Source organism: Mus pahari, chromosome 3, assembly GCF_900095145.1.
Source record: "Mus pahari chromosome 3, PAHARI_EIJ_v1.1, whole genome shotgun sequence".
Taxonomy (NCBI): domain Eukaryota; kingdom Metazoa; phylum Chordata; class Mammalia; order Rodentia; family Muridae; genus Mus; species Mus pahari.
Genome location: NC_034592.1, coordinates 24,850,146 through 24,877,700, shown reverse-complemented (window position 1 = coordinate 24,877,700; position 27,555 = coordinate 24,850,146). Strand labels below are relative to the sequence as shown.

Here is a 27,555-nt window from a genome sequence, read left to right as displayed (position 1 = left end):
ATTAAATCTCAAGGTAGTTTTAATTTTCACATTTCCCTGATGACCGAGAGTTTACCATTTTGAAATAAAGTGTTTCTTAGCTACTTGTGTGATCTTTTGAAATCTCTCTTTAGTTCCAGGTCCCATTTTTACAGTTGGGAAATATATTTCCTTGATGTTTAGTTTTTTGAGCTCTTTATATGTTCTAGATAGTAACATTTTTTCAGATGTGTAGGTTCTTTCCCCATACTGTAGGTTGCCTCTTAGTCAAATGATGGTATTTTTGTCCTTTGCTTGTACAAATGTTTTAGCTTCACGTGGTCCTGTTTGTCAGTTGTTGGTCTTAATGTGCATACCGTCTAGGTATGCTTTAAAAACCTCTTTCTTGAGACTGTATGTTCAGGCATATTCTTTACTTTTTGTCCTATCAGAGTCTTAATATCAGGTCTTATGTTTAAGTCTTTGATCTGTTTGGAGTTGAGATTTGTACAAATTAAGAAATAGGAATCTAATTTCATTGTTGTACATGTAGCTAACCAGTTTTCCTAGCCCCATTAACGATGCTGGCTTTTCTCCAGTGTGCATTTTTGACCCATTTGTCGAAAATCAAGATGTCCATAGGTTCATGGACTTATGTCTGGGTTCTCAGTCCTGTTTACTTTGTATTTATTTTTATGACAGTGACATGCTAGTTTTTTATATGTGTGGGTATTTTGCCAGCATGTATGTATATTTGTGTACTGCATATTTTTCCTGGTGTCTGTAGAAGTCAGAAGAAGGTATCAGATCTTCTAGAGCTGGAGTTACAGGTAGATGGTTGTGAGCCATCATGTGGTTGCTAAGATTTGAACAAAGGTTCTCTGGAAGAGCAGGCAGTGCTTTCAACTGCTGAGCCACTTTTTGCTGCTGTTTTTGTTTTTATGAATCAGGGTATTTCTGTGTCACCCTGGCTATCCTAGAACACACTCTGTAGACCAGGCTGGCCTTGTACTAGGAGATCCACCCATTTCTGCCTCCTGAGTACTGAGTGCTGGAGTTAAAGGCATGCTCAGCATTACTGAGGTACTTTTTAAGCCTTGTTTTTGTTTCTATAATTCTGTATAACTTAAATTCAGGAATATTGACACCTCCTACAGTTCTTTGTTTAGTTCTTTATCCTGGGCTTTTATATTTGCATATGAAATTTAAGATTAGTATTTATTTGATATAAATGTTAGAATTTTGGTGGAGGTTATATTAAATAATTCAGATTACATTTGATAGAATAGTCATTATCACATTAACTCATCAAAGCATGGGAGGTTTTCCATTTTCTACTATGTTCTATGATTCATCTTTTCCACGTCTTTATGTTCTGAGATTGCATGTATGCACATGTGAGTGTCTGTTTTATTTCTCTCTTGGCATGTTTATTTCTGTATAGGGAGTTTCTTGATGTGTGAGTTAATTTTGTATCCTGCCAGTTTGCAAAATGTATTTCTGATCTGTAGAAATTTCCTGGTGATGTCTCTAGGGTCTTTTATGCATAAAATCATATTGTCTGAGCATACGTATTTTTTTTTAGTGTTTTGACTTTTTCATTTATTTGTATCTTCTTGATTTCCTTCAGTTGTCTTATTGCCCTAGCTAAGATTATGAGCAATATATTGAATGACAATGGAGATGGCTGTCTTGTTCTTGATTTTAGTGGAAATACTTTTCTCTTGGGTTAGTTGTAAATTTCCCTTATTATGTTGAGATATGTCCCTTGTTACCCTAGTTTCTTCAGGATGTTTATCATGAAGGGATGTTTGATTTTGGTAAAGGCCTTTTCTACCTCTAATGAGATAGAAGATCATTTGTTTTCTGTCCTTTAGTCCATTTATATGATGGCTTATATTTATTGATTTACGGATGCCGAACTATTCACACATCTCCGGGATGATCATGATTGATGAACTTTTTGATAAATGCCTATATTCAGCTTGCAAATATTATATTAAAGATTTCAACATCTATGCTCATCAGATATATTAACTTATTGTCTTCTTCTTTTGTTGGGTCCATGCTTGATTTGGGAAATAATGACTTTTTAAATCGATTTTTAAATGTTCTTTCGGTTTCAGTTTTGTGGAACAATTTGTGAGGTATTGGTATAGTACCTTATGATTCTCTGAATTTGCTCAGTGTATTTTTTTTAATTGGATATTTTCTTTATTTACATTTCAAATGTTATCCCCTTTCCTGGTTCCCCCTGCCCCCTGTAGAAACCCCCTATCCCATCCCCCAAACCCCTGCATCTATGAGGGTGTTCCCCTACCTACCCACTCACTCCCACTTCCCTGCCCTGTATTCCCCTACACTGGGGCATTGCACTTGCACAGTACCAAGGACCTCTCCTCCCATTGATGCCCAATAAGGCCATTCGCTATATGCGGCTGGAGCCATGGGTCCCTCCATCTGTACTCTTTTTGGTGGTTTAGTCCCTGGGAGCTCTGGGGGGGGGTCTGGTTGGTTGATATTATTGTTCCTATGGAGTTGTAAACCCCTTCATCTTCTTCAGTCCTTTCTCTAACTCCTTTATTGGGGACCCTGTGCATCCGCCTGTGTATTGGTCAGGCTCTGGCAGAGCCTCTCAGGAGACAGCTATATCAATTCCTGTCAGCAAGCGCTTCTTGGCCTCCACAGAAGTGTCTGGGTTTGGTGACTGCATATGAGGTGGATCCCCAGGTAGGTCAGTCTCTGGATGGGCTTTCTTTTTGTTTCTGCTCCACACGTTGTCTCTGTATTTCCTCCATTGAGTATTTTGTTCCCCCTTGTAAGAAGGACTGAAGCATCCACACTTTGGTTTTCCTTCTTCTTGGGCTTCATGTGATCTGTGAATTGTATCTTGAGTGTTCTAATCTTTTGGGCTAATATCCACTTATCAGTGAATGTATACCTTGTGTGTTCTGGGTTACCTTACTCATGATGATTTATTCTTGTTCCACCCATTTACATAAGAATTTCATAAAAATCATTGTTTTTAAAAGCTGAGTAGTACTACATTGTGTAAATGTACGACATTTTCTGTATCCATTCCTCTGTTGAAGGACATCTGGGTTCTTTCCAGCTTCTGGCTATTCAAAGAAGACCTAATACTAATATTCAAACTATTCCACAGAACAGAAACAGAAGGAACACTACCCAATTTGTTTTTTGAAGCCACAATTATGCTTATACCTAAACCACACAAAGACCTAACAAAGAGAACTTCAAACCAATTTCCTTTATGAATATTGATGCAAAAATACTCAATAAAATTCTTGCAAACAGAATCCAAGAACACATCAAAAACAATCATCCATCTTGAAGTAGGATTCATCCCAGTGATGCAGGGATGGTTCAGTATTTGATTTGAAAGTAATCTACTATATAAAGAAACTCAAAGGGTGGGGAAACCATATGACCATCTCATTTTTTTTCTTTTTCTTTTTCGTAGATATTTTCTTCATTTACATTTCAAATGCTATCATGAAAGTTCCCTATACCCTCCCCCTGCCCTGCTCCCCAACCCACCTACTCCTGCTTTCTGGCCCTGGCATTCCNCTGTACTGTGGCATATGATCTTCACAAGACCAAGGACCTGTCTTCCCATTGATGGCCGACTAGGCCATCCTCTGCTACATATGCAACTAGAGACACAAGCTCTAGGGGGTGCTGGTTAGTTCATATTGTTGTTCCTGCTATAGGGTTGCAGACCCCTTCAGCTCCTTGGGTAGTTTCTCTAGCTCCCTCCCCATTCTAAGAAGGAATGAAGTATCCACTCATTGGTCTTCCTTCTTATTGAGTTTCATGTGTTTTGCAAATTGTATCTTGGGTAGTCTAAGTTTCTGGGCTAATATCCACTTATCAGTGAGTGCATATCATGTGTGTTCTTTTGTGATTGGGTTACCTCATTCAGGATGATATTCTTCAGGTCCATCCATTTGCCTAAGAATTTCATAAATTCATTTCATTAAATGCTGAGAAAGCATTTTACAAAATTCAACAACCTTTCATGGTAAAAGTCTTGGAAAGAACAGGAATTCAAGGCCCATACTTAAACATAGTAAAGGCAATATACAGCAATGGAGAGAAACTTGAAGCAATCCCTCTAAAATCAGGGACTAGACAAGGATGACCACTTTCTCCCTTCCTAGTCAACATAGTACTTAAAGTTCTAGTCAGAACAATTACACAACAAAAGGAGATCAAAGGGATACAAATTGGAAAGGAAGAAGTTAAAATATCACTATTTGCAGATGATATGATAGTATACTTACGTGACCCCAAATATTCTACCAGAGAACTCCTAAACCTGATAAATAACTTGAGCAAAGTAGCTGGATATAAAATTAACTTAAACAAATCAGTAGCCTTCCTCAACTCAAAGGATAAACAGGTTGAGAAAGAAATTAGGGAAACAATACCATTCACAATAGTCACAAAAAAATATAAAATATCTTGGTGTGACTCTACCCAAACAAGTGCAAGATCTGTATAACAAGAACTTCAAGTCTCTGAAGAAAGAAATTGAAGAAGATATTAGAAGATAGAAAGATTTCACATGCTCATGGGTTGGTAGGATTAATATAGATGGCCATCTTGCTGAAAGCAATCTACAGATTCAGTGCAATCCCCATCAAAACTTCAACTCAATTCTTCATAGGGTAGAAATAGCAGTTTGCAAATTCATTCGGAATAACGAAAAACCCAAGAGAGCAAAAACTATTCTCAAAAGAAATTATGGGGTAATCATCATCCCTGACCTCAAACTGTAGTACAGTGCAGTAGTGATAACAAAACAAAACTATATGGTATTAGTACAGAGACAGGCAGGTAGATCAGTGGAACATAATTGAAGACCCAGAAATGAACCCACACCTATGGTCACTTGATCTTTGACGAAGGAGCTAAAACCATCCAGTGGAAAAAAAGACAGCATTTTCAACAAATGGTGCTGCTTCAACTGGTGGTCAACATGGAGAAGAATGCAAATTGACCCATTCTTATCTCCTTGTACAAAGCTCAAATCCAAGTGGATCAAAAACCTTCACATAAAACCAGATACACTGACACTAATGGAAGAGAAAGGGAAGAGCCTCAAATAGATGGACGGACACAAGGGAAAATTTCCTGAACAAAGTATCAATGGTTCATGGTCTAAGATCTACAATAGACAAATGGGACCTCATAAGATTACAAAGCTTCTGTTAAGTCACAGGACACTGTCAGTAGGATAAAACGGCAACCAACAGATTGGGAAAAGATCTTTACCAATCCTACATCTAATAGAGGGCTAATATCCAATATATACAAAGAATTCAAGACCTCTGCACACTTTCCCTGCCAGAGGAGAATCGGCCTCCAGTGACCGCGGGACCAGGTGAGAATGCCATCTTGTATCCAGGGTCCCAAAGAGACAAGTCTGCGCAGGAGAACTCGGGGGCTGCAGAAGCAACATAGCTTCTGGGGCAGGGTTCCTTTTGAACCTTCATCTTCAGCCAGAGGCAGAGCTGATCTCCAGACTTCTGTGCACCTTCCCTGCAAGAGGAGAGCTTGCCTGATTACTGAGACTTAGGAGAGAGTTGGACTCGAAGGAGTGCTGACAGGCCAACAGAATCATAGGAGGAATAAACTCCAGCCACAGACAGCTATAACAACTAACACCAGAGATTACCAGATGGTGAAAGGCAAACGTTATAATCTTACTAGCAGAAACAAAGACCTCTGCTCACCATCATCAGAACCCAGCACTCCCACCACAGTTGAGTCCTGGATACCCCAACCCAATGGAAAAGCAAGAATCGAATGTAAAATCATATCTCATGATGCTGTTAGAGGATTTTAAGAAGGTCATTAATAACTCACTTAAAGAAATACAGGAGAACACGGCTAAACAGGTAGAAGGCCTTAAAGAATTACAGGAAAACACTGCTAAACAGATAGAAGTCCTTAAAGAAGAAACACAAAAATACCTGAAAGAATTACAGGAAAACACAACCAAACAGGTGATGGAATTGAATAAAACCATGCAAGATTTAAAAATGGAAGTAGAAACAATAAAGAAAACCCAAAGGGAGACATCTCTGGAGATAGAAACCCTAGGAAATAAATCAGGAACCATAGATAACGAGCATCAGCAACAGAATACAAGAGATGGGAGACAGAATCTCAGGTGCAGAAGATTCCATAGAGAACATGGACACAACAATCAAAGAAAACTCAAAATGCAAAATGATCCTAACTCAAAACATCCAGGAAATCCAGGACACAATGAAAAGACCAAATCTACGGATAATAGGAATAGATGAGAATGAAGAGTTTCAACTTAAAGGGCAAGTAAATATCTTCAACAAAATTGTAGAAGAAAACTTCCCGAACCAAAAGAAAGAGATGCCCATGAACATACAAGAAGCCTACAGAACTCCAAATAGACTGGACCAGAAAAGAAATTCTTTCCGACACATAATAATCAGAACAACAAATGCGCTAAATAAAGATAGAATATTAAAAGCAGTAAGGGAAAAAGGGTAAGTAACATATAAAGGCAGACTTATTAGAATTACACTAGACTTCTCCGCAGAGACTATGAAAGCCAGGAGATCCTGGACAGATGTTATATAGACCCTAAGAGAACACAAATGCTAGCCCAGGTTACTATTCCCAGCAAAACTCTCAATTACCATAGATGGAGAAACCAAAGTATTCCATGACTAAATCAAATTCACATAGTATCTTTCCACGAATCCAGCCCTTCAAATGAAAATAAAGGGAAATCATCAATACAAGGACAGAAATTTTGCCCTAGAAAAAGCAAGAAAGTAATCCTTCAACAAATCTAAAAGAAGACAGCTGCAAGAATAGAATCCAAACTCTTAACAACAAAAATAACAGGAAGCAACACTTACTTTTCCTTAATAATATCTCTTAATATCTATAGACTCAATTCCCCAATAAAAAGACATACACTAACAGACTGGCTACACAAAGAGGACTCAACATTTTGCTGCTTACATGAAATCCACCTCAGGGACAAAGATAGACACTACCTCAGAGTAAAAGGCTGGAAAACAATTTTCCAAGCAACTGGTCCGAAGAAACAGGCTGGAGTAGCCATTCTAATATCAAATAAAATGGACTTCCAACCCAAAGTTTTGAAAAAGACAAGGAGTGGCACTTCATACTCATCAAAGGTAAAATCTTCCAGGATGACCTCTCAATTCTGAAGATCTCTGCTCCAAATGCAAGGACAACCACATTCATTAAAGAAACTTTAGTAAAGCTCAAAACACACATTGCACCTCACATAGTAATAATGGGAGACTTCAACACCCCACTCTCATCAATGGACAGATCCTGGAAACAGAAACTAAACAGAGACACATTGAAAGTTACAGAAGTTATGAAACAAATGGATTTAAAGATATCTACAGAACATTTTATCCTAAAACAAAAGGATATACCTTCTCAGTACCTCATGGTACCTTCTCCAAAATTGACCATATAAATGGTCACAAAACAGGCCTCAACAGATACAAAAATATTGAAATTATCCCATGCATCCTATCAGATCACCACGGACTAAGGCTTATCTTCAATAACAACATAAATAATAGAAAGCTAACATTCATGTGGAAGCTGAACAACACTCATCGATACCTTGGTAAAGGAAGAAATAAAGATGTTTTAGAGTTTAATGAAAATGAAGCCACAACATACCCAAACTTATGGGACACAATGAAAGCATTGCTAAGAGGAAAACTCATAGCTCTGAGTGCCTTCAAAAAGAAACTAGAGAAAGCATACACTAGCAGCTAGACAGCACACTTTAAAAGTCTTGGAAAGATCAGAAATTCAAGGCCCATACCTAAACCCAAGAAAACCCATATACAGCAAACCAGTAGTGGGCATCAAACTAAATGGAGAGAAACTTGAAACAATCCCACTAAACTCAGGGACTAGACGAGGCTGCCCACTTTCTTCCTAACTATTCAATATAGTACTCGAAGTCCTAGCCAGTGCAATTAGCCAACAGAAGGAGATCAAGGGGTTACAAATTGGAAAGGAAGAAGCCAAAATATCGCTATTTGCAGATGATATGATAGTATATGTAAGTGGCCCTAAGAATTCCACCAGTGATCTCCTAAACCTGATAAACAGCTTCAGTAAAGTAGCTGGATATAAAATTAACTCAAACAAATCAGTGGCCTTTCTCTACACAAAAGATAAACAGGCTGAGAAAGAAATTAGTGCCACAACACCCTTCACAATAGTCACAAATAATATAAAATAACCTGGTGTGACTCCTAACTACGGAAGTGAAAGATCTGTATGATTAAAAACTTCAAGTCTCTGAAGAAAGAAATTGAAGATCTTAGAAGATGGAAAGATCTCCCATGCTCATGGACTGCCAGGATTAATAAAAATGGCTATCCTTCCGAAAGCAATCTATAGATTCAATGCAATCCCCAACTTCAGAGTTAGAAAGGGCAATTTGCAAATTAATCTGGAATAACAAAAACCTAGGATAGCAAAAACTATTCTCAACAATAAAAGAACCTCTGGTGGAATCACCATGCCTGACCTCAAGCTATAATACAGAGAAATTGTGATAAAAACTGTTTGGTACTGGTATAGCAACAGATGGGTAGATCAATGGAATAGAATTGAAGACCCAGAAATGAACCCACACACCTGTGTTCACTTGATCTTTGATAAGGGAACTAAAACCATCCAGTGGAAAAAAGACAGTATTATCAACAAATGGTGCTGGCATAACTGGCAGTTATCATGTAGACAAATGCAAATTGATCCATTCTTATCTCCTTGTACAAAGCTCAAGTCTAAGTGGATTAAGAAACTACACAGACAACCAGAGACACTGAAACTTGTAGAGGAGAAAGTGGGGAAGAGCCTTGAAGATATGGCCAAAGAGAAAAAATTTCTGAACAGAACAGCAATGGCTTGTGCTGTAAGATCGAGAATCGACAAATGGGACCTCATAAAATTGCAAAGCTTCTGTAAGTCAAAAGATACTTTCAATAAGAGAAAAAGACCACCAAGAGATTGGTAAAGAATCTTTACCAATCCTCAATCAGATCGGGGACCAATATCTAATATATATACAGAACTCAAGAAGATGGACTCCAGAAAATCAATAACCCTATTAAAAAATGGGGTACAGAGCTAAACAAAGAATTGTCAACTGAGGAATATGGAATGGCTGAGAAACACCTGAAAAAATGTTCAACATCCTTAATCACCAGGGAAATGCAAATCAAAACAACCCTGAGATTCCACCTCACACCAGTCCGAATGTCTAAAATCAAAAATTCACGTGACAGCAGATGCTTGTGAGACTGTGGAGAAAGAGGAATACTCCTCCATTGTTTGTGAGATTGCAAGCTCGTACAACCCTTCTGGAAATTCGTCTTGGCTGTTCCTCAGAAAATTGTACATAGTACTACAGTAAGATCCAGCAATACCTCTCCTTGGCACATACCCAGAAGATGTTTCAACATGTAATAAGGACACATACTCTACTATTTTCATAGCAGCCTTATTTATAATAACCAGAAGCTGGAAAAATCCAGATGTCCCTCAACAGAGGAATGGATACAGAAAATGTGGTATATTTATACAATGGAGTAGTACTTAGCAGTTAAAAACAGTGAACTGGAATTATTATGTGCCATCATGTTGGAAATGAATCTAGGTCCTTTGCAACAGTACCTAGTACTAGTATGTAGTACTAGTACCTAGTACTGAGCTGTCTCTCTATCCCTCATCTCTAAATTTGGGTCTTCTCTACCGTATAGTCAATTTTGATAAAGGTTTGCCAACCTAGTTGTTTTTGTCCCCACCCGCAACTTTCAAGAACCCCCTGTTCATATCATTTATTATTATTGATGTTGTTTTTCTTTTATTAATATCAGCCCTATGTTATTTCTTCTTTTCTACTCTTGCTATTTGTTCATGTTTTTCTTAAGCGTTCAAGTGTATCATTTACTTACTAATACTTAATTTTTCCTGATTTCTTGATGGTAGGCACGGAGTTAAGAGCTTTCCTTTGAGGACTGCCTGCAGTATATCATACAATTTTGTTATGTTCATATGTTGTATTTCTATTTTTGTTCAGTAAATAACCCCATCTACCCCCACGTTTCTCTGTTGTCCTGGAGTTTTCTGTAGACAAGTTTGGCTTTTAACTTAGAGATCTGCCTGTCTTTGCCTCCCAAGTGCTTGGATCTAAGATGTGCACCACCATTGTCTGGTTTAAATTCTGTTTTCTTCCTTTTTCTCCTTTTTCCCTTTTCCCCTTTTTCTCTTCTCCCTACTTCCGTTTTTTTTTTTTTTTTTTTTAATCCCCAAGACAGGGTTTCTCCATATAGCTCTGGCTACTCACTCTGTAAATCAGGCTGGCCTTGAACTCTATCTGCCTGCCTCTGCCTCCCAAGTTCTGGGATCAAAGTTGCACAATCTATCACCACCCAGCATAGTTCCTTCTTGATTTCTCACCTGATCCAATTTTCATTTAATACTGTCATCTTGTTTTTATGAGTTTTTCTATTTTCTGCCATTTCTATTGTTGTTGAACATACCTTTCATACATGATAGCATACAGGATATTCAGTTTTTCTACATTGTTGAGACCTATATTGTATCCTAATATATGGTCAATTTTTGGAAAAATTTCATGGACTGCTGAGAAGAAAGTGAATTCTTTAGTATTAGTTCCATATTATTTATGATGTCATTTAACTCCAGAGTTTATTAAGTTTGTGTCTGGATAACCTGTTGGTGAAAGTGGGGTATTGAAATCGTACACTTTCATTGTTCGGGTCAACCTGTGAGTTTTACGATTTAGTTTCTTTATGAAATTTGGTGCCCCTTGTTTGTTGTGTAAATGCTTTGTATCATAATATATTCTTGGTATATTTTTCCTTTAATGAGCATAAATTACCATTCCCATTTGTTCTGTCTATTTTGGTTTGAGATTTACATTGTTAGATATTAGAAAAGCCTTTTTTTTTTCCTTAGTTTTATTTGCTTTGAATATCTTTTTCTATCTTTTTACCCAAAAATATCTGCCTTTAATATGGAGAAGTGTGTTTTTTTTTAAGTAACAAAGCGTCATCCTGTTTTCCCTTTTTTTTTGTTTTTTTGTTTTTTTGTTTTTCGAGACAGGGTTTCTCTGTATAGCTCTGGCTGTCCTGGAACTCACTTTGTAGACCAGGCTGGCCTAGAACTCAGAAATCNGCCTGCCTCTGCCTCCTGAGTGCTGGGATTAAAGGCGTGCGCCACCACTGCCCGGCTCGTCGTCCTGTTTTCTAATCTGTCTGTTAGTCTGTTTTTCTTGGGAAACTGAGACTGCTGCTATTAGAGTTACTATTTTGTAGTGTTTATTTTTGTTGTGGTGGTCTTGATTTTTTTTTTTAGACCTCTTATGGCTAACTGTTCTGGGATTATTTGTTCTTCCTCTCTCTTGGGTGTGTTTAATCTTCTCTTAAGATCAGACTATTTCTTCTAGGACCCTCTGTTGAACTGACTTAGTGGACATCAAATTTACTTTAACTGTGAAACATTTTTCTTTCTCTTTCAGTTAAGACTGATCATTTTTCTGGGCTGACATCTGTGGTCATTCAGAATGGGTAGAAAATCACACCAGGTCTTTCTTGCTGTCAAATTCTCTGTTGTAAAATTAAGAGCTCTGGCTACTCTTCCAGAGAGCTTGGGTTCAATTCCCAGTACCCACATGGCAGGTCACAAATGTTTTTGGCTCCAGTTTCAAGGAATCAGACACCCTTACACCAATTCACATAAAATCAAGTCAAATAAATTGTCTTAGGGAAAACCCGTTGTTACTCTGATAGGCCTGCCTTTCTATGTGACCTGGTCTCAATATCTTTCCTTTGTTCTGCATATTTAGTGTTTTTATCATTGTGTGTTTCATATGGGGCGATCTGTGTGCTTGCCATCCATGCCCTTGACTCCCTCATGCCTATTTGGTTTTCTGTATGCTTCTTGTACCTTTATACCACCTCTTTCCTTAGGTTTCAGAAATGTTCTTTTACTATGTTTGGAAAATATATTTTTATGCCTTTGACCTGGATATCTTTTTTATTTTATTTTATACTTTGGATTCATAGGTTTGGTCTTTTCATAGTATCCCACATTTCTTGGATAATTTGTTCTTTGGTTTTTTTAAGACTTAAGTTTTTTTTTTTTTTTTTTTCCAGCTGAGACATTCATTCTACCTCATCCTTGAGACATGTTATTTTTTCCTTCCATATGATTCAGTACGTTGGTGAGCTTTTACCCTAAAGTTTCTCGCTGAGTTTTTCATATTCAATTTTATTTGTTTGGCTTTTCTTCAGAGAGTATACATCAAATTTTATTTTCATATTTGTTTTCATTCAACTCTTTGTTTCTTATTTTTTTTATTTTTTATTTTTAGATTTTATTTAGAAATATATTTATTCATATCATCTTTGAGCTCCTTGAATATAATTATGATGCCATTTTAAAGTCCCTGTTTTGTGCATCAGCAGAATTGCTTTTCACAGGGAATATTACGATGGGGTGTTATTTCTAGACAGGGCATACTCTCTTAGTTGTTCCTGTTTGTGGTTTTGTGATGATATCTAGGCAGCTTGACTTAGGCTGTTTGAGGTGTGTAGGATACCTGGTCTTGTCTTTGTTGAATAGGTGTTTAGATCTTTGCTGTTTAACTTTTCAGGTTGTGGATCCATTGAGTGATACTTGGATTTCAGAATTGGGGCCACTCATTCTGTGTTGGGTAGTGGATAGGTAGGCAGGAACTGGCCCTGTGTACTTAGATGGGGTTGTAGGTTTAGTGTCACACTGTCCTGAGGCCCAGCAGCAGGTGGGTAGTTGTCAGTTAGGGAGGTCAATAGATTAGCTCTGGGAGTTCCTATCTAGAGTTATGGTTTAGATTCTGGGTTTGGACATCATGTGGTTCCAGGCTCGCTCAGTGGCTGGGGTGGGTGGTTTCAGGGAGAGGATTCTATTTATATAATTTTTAATTTCTGTGTTCACTCATACAGTGTTTTTCTTTCACATTCCAGTTCCCTTTCTTAGACTTTATCTTTCTTGCACCTTATCCCCTCTCTGTAGAGACTGTGTGGGCTCATTTTCAGCAGTGATAGTCCCACAATTCTCTTCATGGTCTTACTTACGTCTTTACTCTGTGTTCTCTGGCTTATCATTATTATCCCTCCCTGCAATACAGCTTCTATTTCTTGATCCTTCTTACTGGATCTGTAGTTGAAATCTATTCTCTATCCATAACATATTGCTAAACATGATTGCAGAAAAAAACACATGGTGACTATTTGTGAGAGTTGTCTCATTCCTCAAAAACTCTTTAAATACCTCTCATTTCATAGCTCCTTAGTTACCTCCTCCTCTCATTGGTTGACCTTTCTTGCTTCTCTCTTTATCGAGCAATAGTGTGTACAGTAACTTGTACCTATTCTCACCATTCTGTCTACTATCTTATCTGTGTAGCATCTTATTTGATGATAAGACTTTTGGCTTATATAATATGTTGTATCTTCTTTCTCTATAAATAGATATTTTAGAAGTTATCGCTTCTCTTACAACATGAGTTTTATTCATTCTTTTATTTTCATAAACCAAAGTAAATTCCCTCTTAATTTCTACCCCTCACAAAGTCCCATTTCTCAGATCTTAAAAAAAAAAACACCACTTTTGGCAAACAACAGCCTCTTTTTTTAGCTCTTCTTTTTTGAACTTTTTCTTGTGATTTGAGCTTGTTCTATTAAGCTTTCTTCCTTATCACTACTCAAGTATTGCCTGTAACCTTTCCCTTATCACATTCAGTGATTTGTTTTGAACCCTATCCTGCTGCAACTTAGACACAGTGAGTACTTTAGAAAATAGTATGTATATGGCTGTTTTGCCTGCATATATGTCTGTGTAGCACATGAATTCCAGGTGCCTGCTGAGACCAGAAGGCAGGCATCACATCCCCTTTATCAGGAGTTAATAGTTTGCTGTTATGTGGGTGCTGAGAATTGAACTTTAGGTCTTTAGGAAGAGCACCTGATGCTCTTAACCATAGAGTCATCTCTCTAGCCCTCCAAAGAATTATTTTAAAAAGTTATTTATATAATCACTGCCATAGTTAAGAAATACAATGTTGTCTGTTCCTCACATACCATCCTATTATGTGCTTGCCATGTGAATTATCAGTTCTGATTTTTGGACAGTATTTTCTTAGATTCTCAAACTGTACCACCTAAATGTGCTTTCTTCAGTAATTTAATTTGTCTTAAACTTTCTAGAAATTGAGTTGTACCAGCTTAATCTTTTTTTGACTTAATCTTTTTGTCTACTACTGTTTGAAATTATTCTCAGTGTTGCATTACTTTTTTATCTTAATAGCTCTGTAGTATCTTTTATGAGTATGTCATGATTTATTTGTCTGAGTTTTGAAGAATATTTAGGTTATTTAGTAATTTTCAGCCACCCATAGAATTGCTATGACTACTTTCATGCATGGTTTCTGAGATGTCTTCAAAATGTTATAGGTGTATCAAATGGCCTAGAAATTTGTCCTATATACCAGTTTACCCTTCCTCCAACAGATTATGATATTTATGTTGCCCTTCATTCACATTATTTGGTAATTACTGGACCCAGCTTTTGTGACATGAAATGCTACTTTTCATTTGAGTTTCACACTATCATTTTCTCTTGATTCTTCTGACCCCAGTGCCAGTTTCTCATTATCTGTTCTTCTTTGACTTTCTGAATTCTAAATAATAAAAATGTCTCAGCAGTCAATCTTCAGCCTTTTGTCTTTATTTACAACGATTCATTTAGTCTTCTGAATTCCTTTTTTACCAAAAATGGCCCTAAATTTGTACTTCCATCTGATTACTAGCTGTCCAATCCACAGTGCCTTTTCATCCCATCACATAAATTATTCCTAGCTTAATAAAAGCTCACACGTAACATATTTAAAATCTACATTTAAAAAAATCTTAATTTTTATTTTATGAGCATGAGTGAGTGTTTTGCTGCATGTATGTCTGTGTACCATGTATGTTCTTGATACCTGCAGGAGGTTTAAAGGGGCATGAGATCCCTTGGAACTGGAGTCACAGAGGGTTCTGAGCCACCCATATAGGTGCTGGGAATAGAACCTAGGTCCTCTGGAAGTGCAGCCTGTGTATTCTTAATTGCTAAGCCATCACTTCAGACCCTAAAATCTACACTCTTATTGGTGACTGTTCTTTTTTTCCCCCCCAGGCACAGGACATTTCCCATCTTCTGTATTTGGCCAAAATTCCTTTAGTCAGTCTTGAGTTCTCTTATTGATTACTGAGAACACTTCTTACAGGTTTTTATTATACCCACTACTTTTATAGGTGGTTAGGGTCTGGGCCAAATGTTTAAGAGGTTCTCGATCTCTTATTCATTGAAGGTAAGGGTTCATACAGACTAGCAAAAGAAGCAAGATAACTTAATTTGGAGCAAAGCGGTGGTGCAGATCAGACTTGACATATGAGTGAGCGCATTTAAGGACCCCAGTTACTGATTTTAATCATATATATATATAATGTATATATATCCAATTATGCATTACATAAATGGTAATGCAGTGATTTTCCCCAAAAGTTTACTAGAAGACACAGTTTTACCTTACTTTGCACCCAAACCAGGTCAGGCTGATTCTGCTTTTCTTTTCTTCATATTTACATAGTCAATTACACTCATTGGGAATACACTTGAGGAGAAATGTCTTTGATTGCTACTGGGGGTGAAATTTAAACTATCGTTCAGAGATGGGAGTACAGGTTGACCAGTGTAGTTTGGGAATTGAAGGCATTCTGAGATTTCTAAGTTTATTGTTTCAAGATGGATTTGTATACATAGTATGTGCAGTATGTGCAAGTAAAGAAACTAGGCTTCCAAGTATATCATTAAAAGGTGTGTATGCATAAACAAAGCCAAATGGGGCCCTAGGTACTGAAACTGTCACCTGTTTGTGCCTGCATCACTGTTATATGGCATGTTGTAATTAATCTTCATCACTGTGCTTAAGCTCTTTGAGGACAAAGGGGTATGTTTGTCTCTGTTACATGTTAAATACTTGAAATTGCCTGCACGCAGTAAATGCTGAAAATGCTTCTTACTGAATAAATGCATTCATGAGTTTATAATGGGAATGATAAGAGGTATTGGCTTTTGAGTCCTTGTGAGGATTAAGTTATTGCATGTAAATGATTTAAGGGGATGTCATCAGACCTATGTTGGTGAGCACTTATATTTTATGAAAAATATTTTGCCTTAGAAGTGATTTCATTACTAGATGATGAAGGTTAAAATTTCTTGCTAAATGTAACCCTGTGTTTTTCCTGATTACTGTGATCATGAGCTCTTTTCCAGTGGCAGGTTGATACATGAAGTGCTCTTTCCATGTAGCTGGAATACTTAAATCCGTGTATTCAACCATGTTAGAATTTCTAGTCAGTTAAAGAACTGCTTTTTATATAGGTAATGAGTGGGGGAAAGATTGAATAAATGTAGTTCCTTTTTAAAGTTCTAGAAGACTGACATACAGTTGTATGCAGACAAGACAGTAATGCTAAGCAGACATTGTTTTTTGTTTTTTTTTTTTGGTGAACATCAAGATTGAGTTGATTATAAAATATTGACTCAAACAACTGCTAAACTCAGTGATTATGCCAAGGGACAATAAATCTTGATAATGAAAAAATAGAGAATTTCACTGTTACATATTTTTTCATGAAATAACTTATTTTTAAATTGAAGACAGAATTCATTAATGTTCTTAGGCAGGCTGATCACTTTTCCTCTCTCTCTCTTTGAAACTTGGGCAACAAAGCTCTTTTTTTCTTTTACATTTCAAATGCTATCCCGAAAGTCCCCTATACCCCTCCCCCTGCCCTGTTCCCCAACCCACCTACTCCCGCTTTCTGGCCCTGGCATTCCCCTGTACTGTGGCATATGATCTTCACAAGACCAAGGGCCTGTCCTCCCATTGATTGCCGACTAGGCCATCTTCTGCTACATATGCAGCTAGAGACACGAGCTCTGGGGATACTGGTTAGTTCATATTGTTGTTCCTCCTATAGGGTTGCAGACCCCTTCAGCTCCTTGGGTACTTTCTATAGCTCCTTCATTGGGTGCCCTGTATTCCATCCAATAGATGACTGTGAGCATCCACTTCTGTATTTGCCAGGCACTGGCATAGCCTCACCAGAGACAGCTATATCAGGNTCCTTTTAGCAAAATCTTGCTGGCATATGCAATAGTGTCTGTGTTTGGTGGCTGATTATGGGATGGATCCCCGGGTGGGGCAGTCTCTGGGCAACAAAGCTCTTATTTTCACCTGGGAGCATTGTTAAGTGGTTGCTTCACCCAACTAGTATCAGTCAGTTTCTTCTTCTTATGTTGTTCCTAAGTGAAAATAGAAGGTTATTTATAAAATAGAAGATAAATAAGAAATACCTTTGAACTGCAAAATGCAGTTAATGACACATAAGATGTTTATGCACAATTTTCTTCTGGTAAAGTAAGAAGTTGATAATGGGAGAAAAGCCTCATAGAAAACTGCATAAAATCTTGCAGAAGACTTATAGTTGCAAAAGAACTTATAAATTGATGATCAGACATATAAAAGCACAAGGTTTTAATATGTTTACTGTTGCTATAAGCAATTTAGAAATAATTAAAAGGATAGATTAATTCTTTTAACAGTAACTACTTTTAATCATCTGATACATAAATGACAGACTTTTGTTCATGTTTTTAACAGATGTGAATATATGCCATTCTAGTCTGCTTGCTCTCAGTGCTAAAGGACCTAAGACTGGGTAACTTATAAATGATAAAGGGTTATTACTCAACAGTTAGCAAGCAGGAAGTCTAAGCTTAAGACTGAACCCAGCAGGGTTGATGTCTGGCTACCTGGTTATGTGTTTTTTTTTTTCACACAAGGTTTCACTATGTAGTCCAGGCTGGCCTACATACAAACATACAAGAGATCTGCTTGTCTTTGCCTCTTGAGTGTCAAGATTAAAGGTTTGCATCATCACTGCCCAGTCTTCCTCCCCCAACCTCCCCCACTTCTTTTTCCCCTTCTTTCTTTGGCCCTGTTCACTGAGACCCATAGGTTCTTTTTTTTGTTGTTTGTTTCTCATTATGAGTGGTTGTGAGCCACCATGTGGTTGCTGGGATTTGAATTCATGGCCTCTGGAAGACCCATCAGTGCTCTTAACCGCTGAGCCATCTCACCAGCCCCTGCCCAATCTTAGTACTGGTTTATTTTTTACAAATGGTACCTATTGCATATCTTCACGTTAAGCAGTCTCTATCAGGCATCTTTTACAAGCTCACTAATGTTTATTATGGTTTTGCCTCTCGCATAAACTCCCTCTCAACCATCATTGCATAGGGAATTAAGATTTTGCATATAAGTTTTAGTATAGCATATTCAGATTATAGCATAGTCATAAATGTGGGCATACTTGAATAAATATTGAGTAGGTATTTACAAAAATGTTAATAAATCATTTCAAAAGAACATTGCACACTCTAGATTATAAATATGGCTTTAATTGAACACTCAGAAAACTTGTGTGATCTTTTTGTGATTTTTTTTTTTTCTACTCAAACATTAAATAAGGATCATGGTTATAACTGAAGCTCTTATAACTGTTTGTAGGTGCTGGGTCTTCAGCTCTAAAGAGGCCATTTGAAGATGGATTAGGGGATGATAAAGATCCCAACAAGAAGATGAAACGAAACTTAAGGAAAAGTTTGTAAATCTTTATTATTATGGTGGGAAGTGGAGAAGGTTTATAGCTTCAGAAAAATAAGAAAGGAAGAATTGCATTGCCTTTGAATTTTAAGAATAGACCTTAGTCGACAAAATTGGTAATTGAAGAACTTTGAGCTTCTAAATTTCATTGCTTAAGACATCAATGCTGACAAATAGAAATTAATAGATGGCTCAGTGGTTAAGAGCACTGACTGCTCTTCTGGGGTTCATGAATTCAAATCCCAGTAACCACATGGTGGCTCACAACCACTCGTAATGAGATCTGATGCTTTCTTCTGGTGTGTCTAAGGACAGCTACAGTGTACTTATATGTAATAAATCTTTGAAAGAAAAAAATAAGAAATCAATGTGACATTTTTTTTTTTTAACCAACCTATTATAATGTATAAGAAATTTAAAGATGACTTTTGGATTGAATTTGTAATTGTTTTCTCATTTACACATGAGAAATGTAAAAACATTCTTTAGATTTGTTTATTTTATGTCTGAATATTTTTCCTGTGTGTATGTATTTGTACCATGTTCATGCCTGGTACATGCAGAGATCAGAAGAAGGCATCAGGTACTCTAGCAATGGAGTTACAGATGTGATAAGTCTCCATGTAGATGCTGGGGACTGATCTCGGATCTTCAGCAAGAACAGTAAGTGTTCTTAATTGCAGATCCATCTTCCTAGATGGATCACATGGGTAATTTCTAGTGGTTTATAGGATCTACAAATGTTTAGTTTGAAGCAAAATGGCTTTCTAGTTTAATTTTTAATCTTAATTTTTCTTTCTTTCATAGTTCTGGATAGTAAAGCAATAGACCTTATGAATGCCCTAATGAGATTAAATCAGATCAGGCCCGGGCTTCAGTATAAGCTTTTGTCACAATCTGGCCCGGTCCATGCCCCAGTGTTCACAATGTCTGTAGATGTGGATGNCACAACATATGAAGCCTCAGGACCATCCAAGAAAACAGCAAAGCTTCATGTGGCAGTGAAGGTACAGTATTCTTTTACTGGCTACTACTTCCTTTGTTTTGTTCTCATAAAATGCTTACCTGTGTCTTTAAAACTTTAAGGACAGTAACATAGAAACCTTTTTTACCTATGGATCATATTTGTTGTTGTAACATAATATGCAGTTTAGAAAATAGAAAAAAACAAATATGTCAGTATCATATTTCCAAGGCAAAGATGTTTATACATGATTGTTCGTGGTGATGCTCTGTTCTTTTTTTTTTTTTAAATAAAGATTTATTTATTATTATGTCTAAGTACACTGTAGCTGTCTTCAGATGCACCAGAAGAGGGCATCAGATCCCATTATGGATGGTTGTGACCCACCATGTGGTTGCTGGGATTTGAACTCAGGACCTTTGGAAGAGCAGTCAGTGCTCTTAACTGCTGAGCCAGCTCTCCAGCCATGCTCTGTTCTTGAGAATATTTTTTATAGGGAATGATTTTTTAGATTTTTGTCTGGGTACTTTTATAACTTAAGATGCTAAAAGGAATTCTTGGCCTTAATGCCAAATAAAGACAAGGAATTTATGTATGATGAGAATACTAGGTTCTCCATATATGAACCAGATGAGTTAATTTCAAGTTTGTTTTGTACAGAGTTCAATTTAAGCACCTTTTTTAGTTTGGAGTATTACTGTTTTATCTATACAGATAAAATATACACAGATGCCATTTTCTACAAAGGTTTTTTTTTTTTTTTTTTTTTTAATTTGGCCACTGTAACAGCTTTTTGAGTCACCTGTTAAGTATAATTGGTATAATGGAGAAATATGACATTGCTTATATACTCAGCAACTAAAAGCTGATCTTTTAGACCCTAACCCTCTATCTGTGGATATACTCCTTTATTTAAAGCCTGAGAGAATAACTCAGTTGTGAGCATAGCAAGGCCCTGAAATAAAGTAGAAAGGCTTTAATAACTCACAAAGTATTATTAACCTACTTTGAAAGAGATTTAAAAACATACTAGTGAATGTAATTATTTCTTGATGAATACAGTATCCACTTTCCCTTTTTGTTTGTTTTTGGATTTTGGAGACAAGGTTTCTCTGTAGCTTTGAAACTAGCTCTATGGACTAGACTGGTCTTTTTTATTATAAAAGCAGTGTAATCTGGAAAGAGAGCTCAAAGATGGTGGTGCCTTGCACATCCATGCTTGCATACAAGCACAAATAGGCAATATGAGAAAGCTTTGTTTCAGAAAACTGAGAAACCCCAGAACCAAAGAGCTATGAAGTCTTCAGAGATGGATTAAAAACACAGCTGTAAACTGATTTGAAGGTAAAACACAAAACAAAATCAGCCAAATACAAAAAAAACAAAAAAACAAAAAAAAAACAGTAACAAAAAAAACCTCTCAGTTATTCTTTGGCTAATTTTCCTTCAGGGTCGTGTCATTGATTTTAGAGATGAGCTGATCTAATCTTCATTTTTTCTATTTGGAGAAATTGAAGACCTAGGTTAATTTTTTTTTTCAGGTGCAATTTTTCATTGGATGAGCTTAACTGTGCTGTACATTCTTGTTCATTTACCTCCAGATTAAATGAAGTAGCAGCAACTTAAGGCTTGTATTTCTTAAGTCTTTAGGCTAGGTACTCTGAGTATGTGTTCCCATTTTCATGTAGTGCTACCTTGGAGTGTGGTCTGGACTAAACCAAGCTTTTACAGTTGTAGCACCATTCTTGTTCTTCACAGGGGTTTTAGTAAACTGTTACAGATTCTGAAACTATTTATCTCAGAATTTCAGCTATCCTTGTTCATATTTGGTAACTCAATAAAAATATTTTAATGGAATTTGTACAGGTTTTACAGGCAATGGGATACCCAACAGGTTTTGATGCAGATATTGAATGTATGAGTTCCGATGAAAAATCAGATAATGAAAGCAAAAATGATACAGTATCTTCAAACTCAANCAATAATACTGGAAATTCTACAACTGAGACCTCCAGTACCTTAGAGGTATACTTGTATCCTTTTCTTCTTTAGAATAAAGTAGTGTGAGTGCTATGGAAAACCTTAGAGATGTAGAAAAAATAAGCTCTTTCACATAGAGGTATATATTACTAATTTTCTGGTTTATTTCTTTGGATGGTGCTTGGTATCAGACCCTAGATCTTGTGCACATTATGCAAACACTCCACCACTGTGTCACAGTTGAAACTCTCTGATTACTGTTTTGTGTTTTTTTTTTTTTTTTTTTTTTTTTTTTACTTTGTTATTTTTTTTTTTTTTTTTTTTTTTTTTTTTTTTGAGATTGGGCTTCTAGTATTCCAGGCTGGCGTCCTCCAATTCCCTGTGTGGCGGAGGTTCACATTGAGCTAGTAACCCCCCTTCTTCCACCTTAATCCTATAATCCAAATGCTGGGATTATAGGAGCATTGCACATTTGGATGTTTGACCTTAATTGTACCAGATTTATTCCTGAATATATTTATGAAGGCAATCATTTTCATGTAGCTTTACATCTTGGTCTTTTTTTACTGAATTCCTAAAAAGAATCTGTCAACATACCTATGCAAAAATACATACACTTTAATTTAGAACACATACTGGCCATGGACATACTTCTAGAATATCATAATGATATGTATCAAGACTAACACTATTAACTTTAGGATAAAAAATCTAAAAAAAATCTAGTAGAGGAAACAGATTTTTTTGTGGAGTCTGTCAAGCTGTGGTACATAAGTTATACAAGTTCACCATTTAATGTGTGAATAGACTGCCCACTGTGTATTTCAGAATAAGAGTTAGTTCTGGATTGTGGACTAGTGATTCCAGATAATAGAATGGGATAAACCTAAGTTTTGAATATGTACAATACATTGGGAGGAGCCTCCGTTGACTACATTCTCTCAAAGAATTGGCTTTGGAATAATAGCAATAACTAACATATTTTTGAAGAAATGTTCTTTTGTGGGGTAAGGAAACATACACATAGCAGACATACAAAGGTTTCACCTCAGCAGTCTAAAACAGAAATCTATCTCTTGCGTTTCTACAGCAGGCACCTACCTCTTCTGTTAACACATAGTCCAGGGAATTGATGCCTTTATTGTTATTTCTTCAGAATCTGTAGTTTATATCCTGTTGTTTTTACATTAGGTGTCTTCAGATTATTTAGAGGGACCAAAAGGCTTATAGAGACATTGCCTCCCACATGCAAAATGGAGAGTTATTTCTTGCATACCTAAAAATAAACAATAATAAGCCTTCAAGGCATCAAGCAAATTGCTGTTATTGTCTCTCTGCTTTATTAGTTCCCTGCATTGTCAGGACATAAACAATTATAAAACCTTAGAGGTTGAATGGGACAGTTCTCCTTCAAAGGCATACTGTTCAGGTGACTACAATATTTACCCCTTGCAGAGTTTTCCTCATCTATGATTAATGTCTTGCTATCAGGTGATTCATTTTAGTTCTTAAATGTTTTAAAGTAGAATTAATGAGTTTACTTTTTAACATAATTATGTTAAAAAGAAATTCAGTGTTCAATCTCTCTTCCCTGTCCCTTTTAGGTAAGAACTCAGGGTCCTATCCTCACAGCAAGTGGCAAAAATCCTGTGATGGAGCTCAATGAAAAAAGAAGAGGTCTCAAGTATGAACTCATCTCAGAAACCGGTGGAAGCCATGACAAGCGCTTTGTAATGGAGGTGTGTACCTAGATATATATCCACTTTACTTTTAATTATTTATTTTATTTTATTTTATTTTATTTTTTTATTAAACTAATAAAATTTATTTTAACATATACAACTCAGTATTGACTTTTTTTTAGTATTGACATTTTTTAAGTCATCAAAATAGTTTATAATAGTTAAATGCCTCTTAAATATACATGATATATTCTGAAACTAAAAGTAATATGGACTCAACCAGTTTTAAAAATCTATTTGGAACATAAAACATGATAGAAGTAGAAAAAGATCTCTTATGAAGTCCTCTATGACAGGAAATTGTGACAAGTTCCTGATTAGGCATAAACTGTTCTATCTTCAAGGGAGAATACTCAGCCTGACTATGGCTTCATAGAATGAATTGGGTAGTGTTCCTTCTGTTTCTATTTTGTGAAATAGTTTGAAGAGTATTGGTATTAGGTCTTTTTTTTTTTTTTTTTTTTGAAGGTCTAAGAGAATTCTGCACTAAACCCATCTGGTCCTGGGCTTTTTTTGGTTGGGAGACTTGTAATGACTGCTTCTATTTCTTTAGCAGTTATGGGACTGTTTAGGTGGTTTATTTGATCCTGATTAAACTTTGGGACCTGGTATCTATCTATCTAGAAAATTGTCCATTTCATCCAGAATTTCCAGTTTTGTTGTGTATAGGCTTTTGTGGTACGATCTGATGTGTTTTTTTTTTTTTTTTTTAATTTCCTCAGTTTTTNTTGTTATATCTCCCTTTTAATTTCTGATTTTGTTAATTTGGATATTGTCTCTGTGCCCTCTGGTTAGTCTGGCTAAGGGTTCATCTGTGTTGTTGAATTTCTCAAAAAACCAGCTCCTGGTTTAGATTCTTTGTATAATTCTTTTTGTTTCTATTTGCTTGGTTTCAGCCCTGAGTTTGATTATTTCCTGCTTTCTACTCCTCTAGATGTGTATTTGCCTCTTTTTGTTCTAAAGCTTTCAGGTGTGCTGTTAAGTTGCTAGTGTATGTTCTCTCCAGTTTCTTTTTGGAGGCACTCAGAGCTGAGTTTTCCTTTTAGCACTACTTTCATTGTGTCCTATAAGTTTGGGTATGTTGTACCTTAATTTTCATTAAATTCTAGAAAGTCTTTAATTTCTTTCTTTATTTCTTCCTTTACCAAGTTATCACTGAGTAGAGCGTTGTTCAGCTTCCATGTGTATGTGGGATTTCTGTTGTTTTTGTTGCTATTGAAGACCACCCTTAATCTCTAGTGATCTGATGGGAAGCATGGGATAATTTCAATCTTCTTATATCTGTTGAGGTCTGATTTATGACTGATTATATGGTCAGTGTTGGAGAAGGCACCATGAGGTGCTGAGAAGAAGGTATATTCTTTTTATTTAGGATGAAATGTTCTACAGATATCTGTTAAATCTGTTTGGCCCATAGCTTTTGTTAGTTTCACTGTGTCTCTGTTTAGTTTTTGTTTCCATGACCTGCCCATTGATGAGAATGTCGTGTTGAAGTCTCCCACTGTTAGTGTGAGGTGCAATATGTACTGTGAGCTTTAGTAAAGTTTCCTTTATGGATGTGGGTGCCTTTGCCTTTGGAACATAGATGTTCAGAATTGAGAGGTCTTCTTGATAGATTTTTTTTCCTTTGATGAGTATGAAGTTTCTTTCCTTTCCTTTTTGATATCTTTTGGTTGGAAGTTGCTTTTATTCGATATTAGAATGGCTACTCCAGCTTGTTTCTTGAGACCATTTGCTTGAAAAATTGTTTTCCAACCCTTTATTCTGAGGTAGTGTCTGTCTTTGTCACTGAGGTGCATTTCCTGTATGCAGAAAAATGTTGGGTCCTATTTACAAATTCAGTCTGTTAGTCTATGTCTTTTTATTGGGGAATTAAGTTCCATGGATATGAAGAGATATTAAGGAATAGATTATTTCTTTCTGTTATTTTTGATGTTATTTTTGTCTGTGTGTCTATCTCTGTTGAAAGGTTTCTTTTTTGCTTTTTCTAGGGTTTAGAAAAAAAGCATTTTAGACTTCCGTTAGCTTTCATTATTTTAAGAACACTATTTTTCTTAAAATATTTTCTTCCTTATGATTTTTTTAAAGCTTTTCATTGTTCAGATTTGTTTATTTTACTTTATGTTTTGCCTGCTTGTATATATGTGTGTCATTGGTCTGTCTTTTGGATCCCCTGACAGTGGAGTTACAGATGGTTGTAAACCCCAACGTGAGTGCTGAGAATTGAGCCTGGGTCCTCTGCAAGAGCATCAAGTGCTCTTAATGGCTGAACTATCTCTCTAGCCCTAGGATGGTTTTAATTAAAACTACACAGAGGGCATTGTTAGATATAACTCTAAAGTGCTATTTTTAATTTCAGGTAGAAGTAGATGGACAGAAATTCAGAGGTGCAGGTCCAAACAAGAAAGTGGCCAAGGCAAGTGCAGCACTAGCTGCCCTGGAGAAGCTGTTTTCTGGACCCAATGCGGCAAATAATAAGAAAAAGAAGATCATTCCTCAGGTTTGAATTAAGCAACCTTTGTAATAATCTCAAATTCCCCATTTATTTCCTCTTTTACTGTCTTCTTAAAGTTTATTTTTTTTAAACTCACCACTTGGGATGTTAGGTAGGTAGATAGATTCCTGTGAGTTCTAGGCTAGCCTAGCCTACTTATCAAGTACTAACCAACCAATATTTATTTTTGTCTTTCTGAATGTTATGTCATATTGTGTGGGTGCCTACAGATCCCAGAATTCAGTGTGGGATCTCCTGAAGCTGGAGTTGCATATGTTAGAGGCAACTGTAAGCTACCGGAAGTAGATAGTGAGAACAAAAGTCAGCAGTAAGCTGAGCCATTTCCATGACCCCATCATGTTTTTAGTTGCTATATATGGTAATGGGTTTCATTATGACATTTCTATACATATTTGTCATTGTAATTTGTTTTTTCCCAACCCATTGCCATCTCCTCTGTTCCAATCCTCTTCTCCACTGCTGGTAACTTTCCTTCCAAATCGTCCTATTTTGTGTAACATAATGATCTCTAGTTCTCTCCATTTTTCTGGAAATAACATAATTTCGTTTTCTTTATAGCTAAATATAATACCCCTGTGAATGTGTGTATGTATATACACATACCCATAATCCATTGTATTTTCTTTTTCCATTAGTCTATTGATGGACTTCTATGCTGATGATTCTGTATCCTGACTATTGTAGATACTACAGCAATAGATACAGATGTACAAGTATCATTTTAGTATCCATACTTAGAATTTAGAATCCTTTGGGTGTATGCTTATATACACATATATATGGTATAGCTGTGCTACATATTGTAGTTTTATTTTTAGTTTCTTGCAGAACCTCTCTATGATTTCCATAGTAGCTACCAAATTTATGTTACTACTAGCAGTGAAAAAATACTCTTTTAAAAATATTTATTTTATGTGTATGGGTATTTTACCTACATGTGTATATATGTGCACAGTGTATATACCTGGTACTGTGGATCCCCTGGAATTTAGTTATAGGCAATTGTGAATCGCCATGAAGATCCTGGAAATGACTCTGGATCCTCTAGGGGACTAGTCAGTGCTCCCAACTGCTGAACTGTTTCTTCAGGCCCTATGAATAAAGATCCTTAATCTATATCTTTGCTAGAATTTCTGTGTATGTTTTTAGGGTAGTAGAGTAGTACTGATGGGATAAATCTAAGGATGTTGGGCATGCTAGGCAAATGCTCTAGTACTTACCCACATTTCTAGCCCTGTTTTCTTGACAGTAGTTCTTTTGATTTTGGTGAGATGAAACCTCAGTGTAGTTATTGTTATTTTTTGATGGTTAAGAATGTGTTGAACACCCAGCACTTGGGAGGCAGAGGCAAGTGGATTTCTGAGTTTAAGGCCAGCCTGGTCTACAGAGTGCATTCTAGGACAGCAGGGCTACACAGAGAAACCCTGTCTCGAAAAACCAAAAAAAAAAAAAAAAAAAGAAAAGAAAAGAAAAAGGAAAAAGAATGTGTTGAATATTTATTTAAAACACTTATGACCATTCATAATTTCCCTTT

General features: G+C 36.4%; 1 protein-coding gene across 6 annotated transcripts in view; it reads left to right on the top strand.

Moving 5' to 3' along the window:
* Nucleotides 1-27,555, top strand: part of Strbp (spermatid perinuclear RNA binding protein) — a 131,456-nt gene that overhangs the window by 83,605 nt on the left and 20,296 nt on the right. For all 6 annotated transcript variants that reach the window (XM_029536950.1, XM_029536948.1, XM_029536952.1 and 3 more), the window contains exons 11-15: nt 18,725-18,817; nt 19,628-19,827; nt 21,651-21,809; nt 23,369-23,503; nt 25,866-26,006. In XM_029536950.1, the coding sequence (XP_029392810.1) occupies nt 18,725-18,817; nt 19,628-19,827; nt 21,651-21,809; nt 23,369-23,503; nt 25,866-26,006 (728 nt within the window). The remainder of the gene's footprint in view (nt 1-18,724; nt 18,818-19,627; nt 19,828-21,650; nt 21,810-23,368; nt 23,504-25,865; nt 26,007-27,555) is intronic.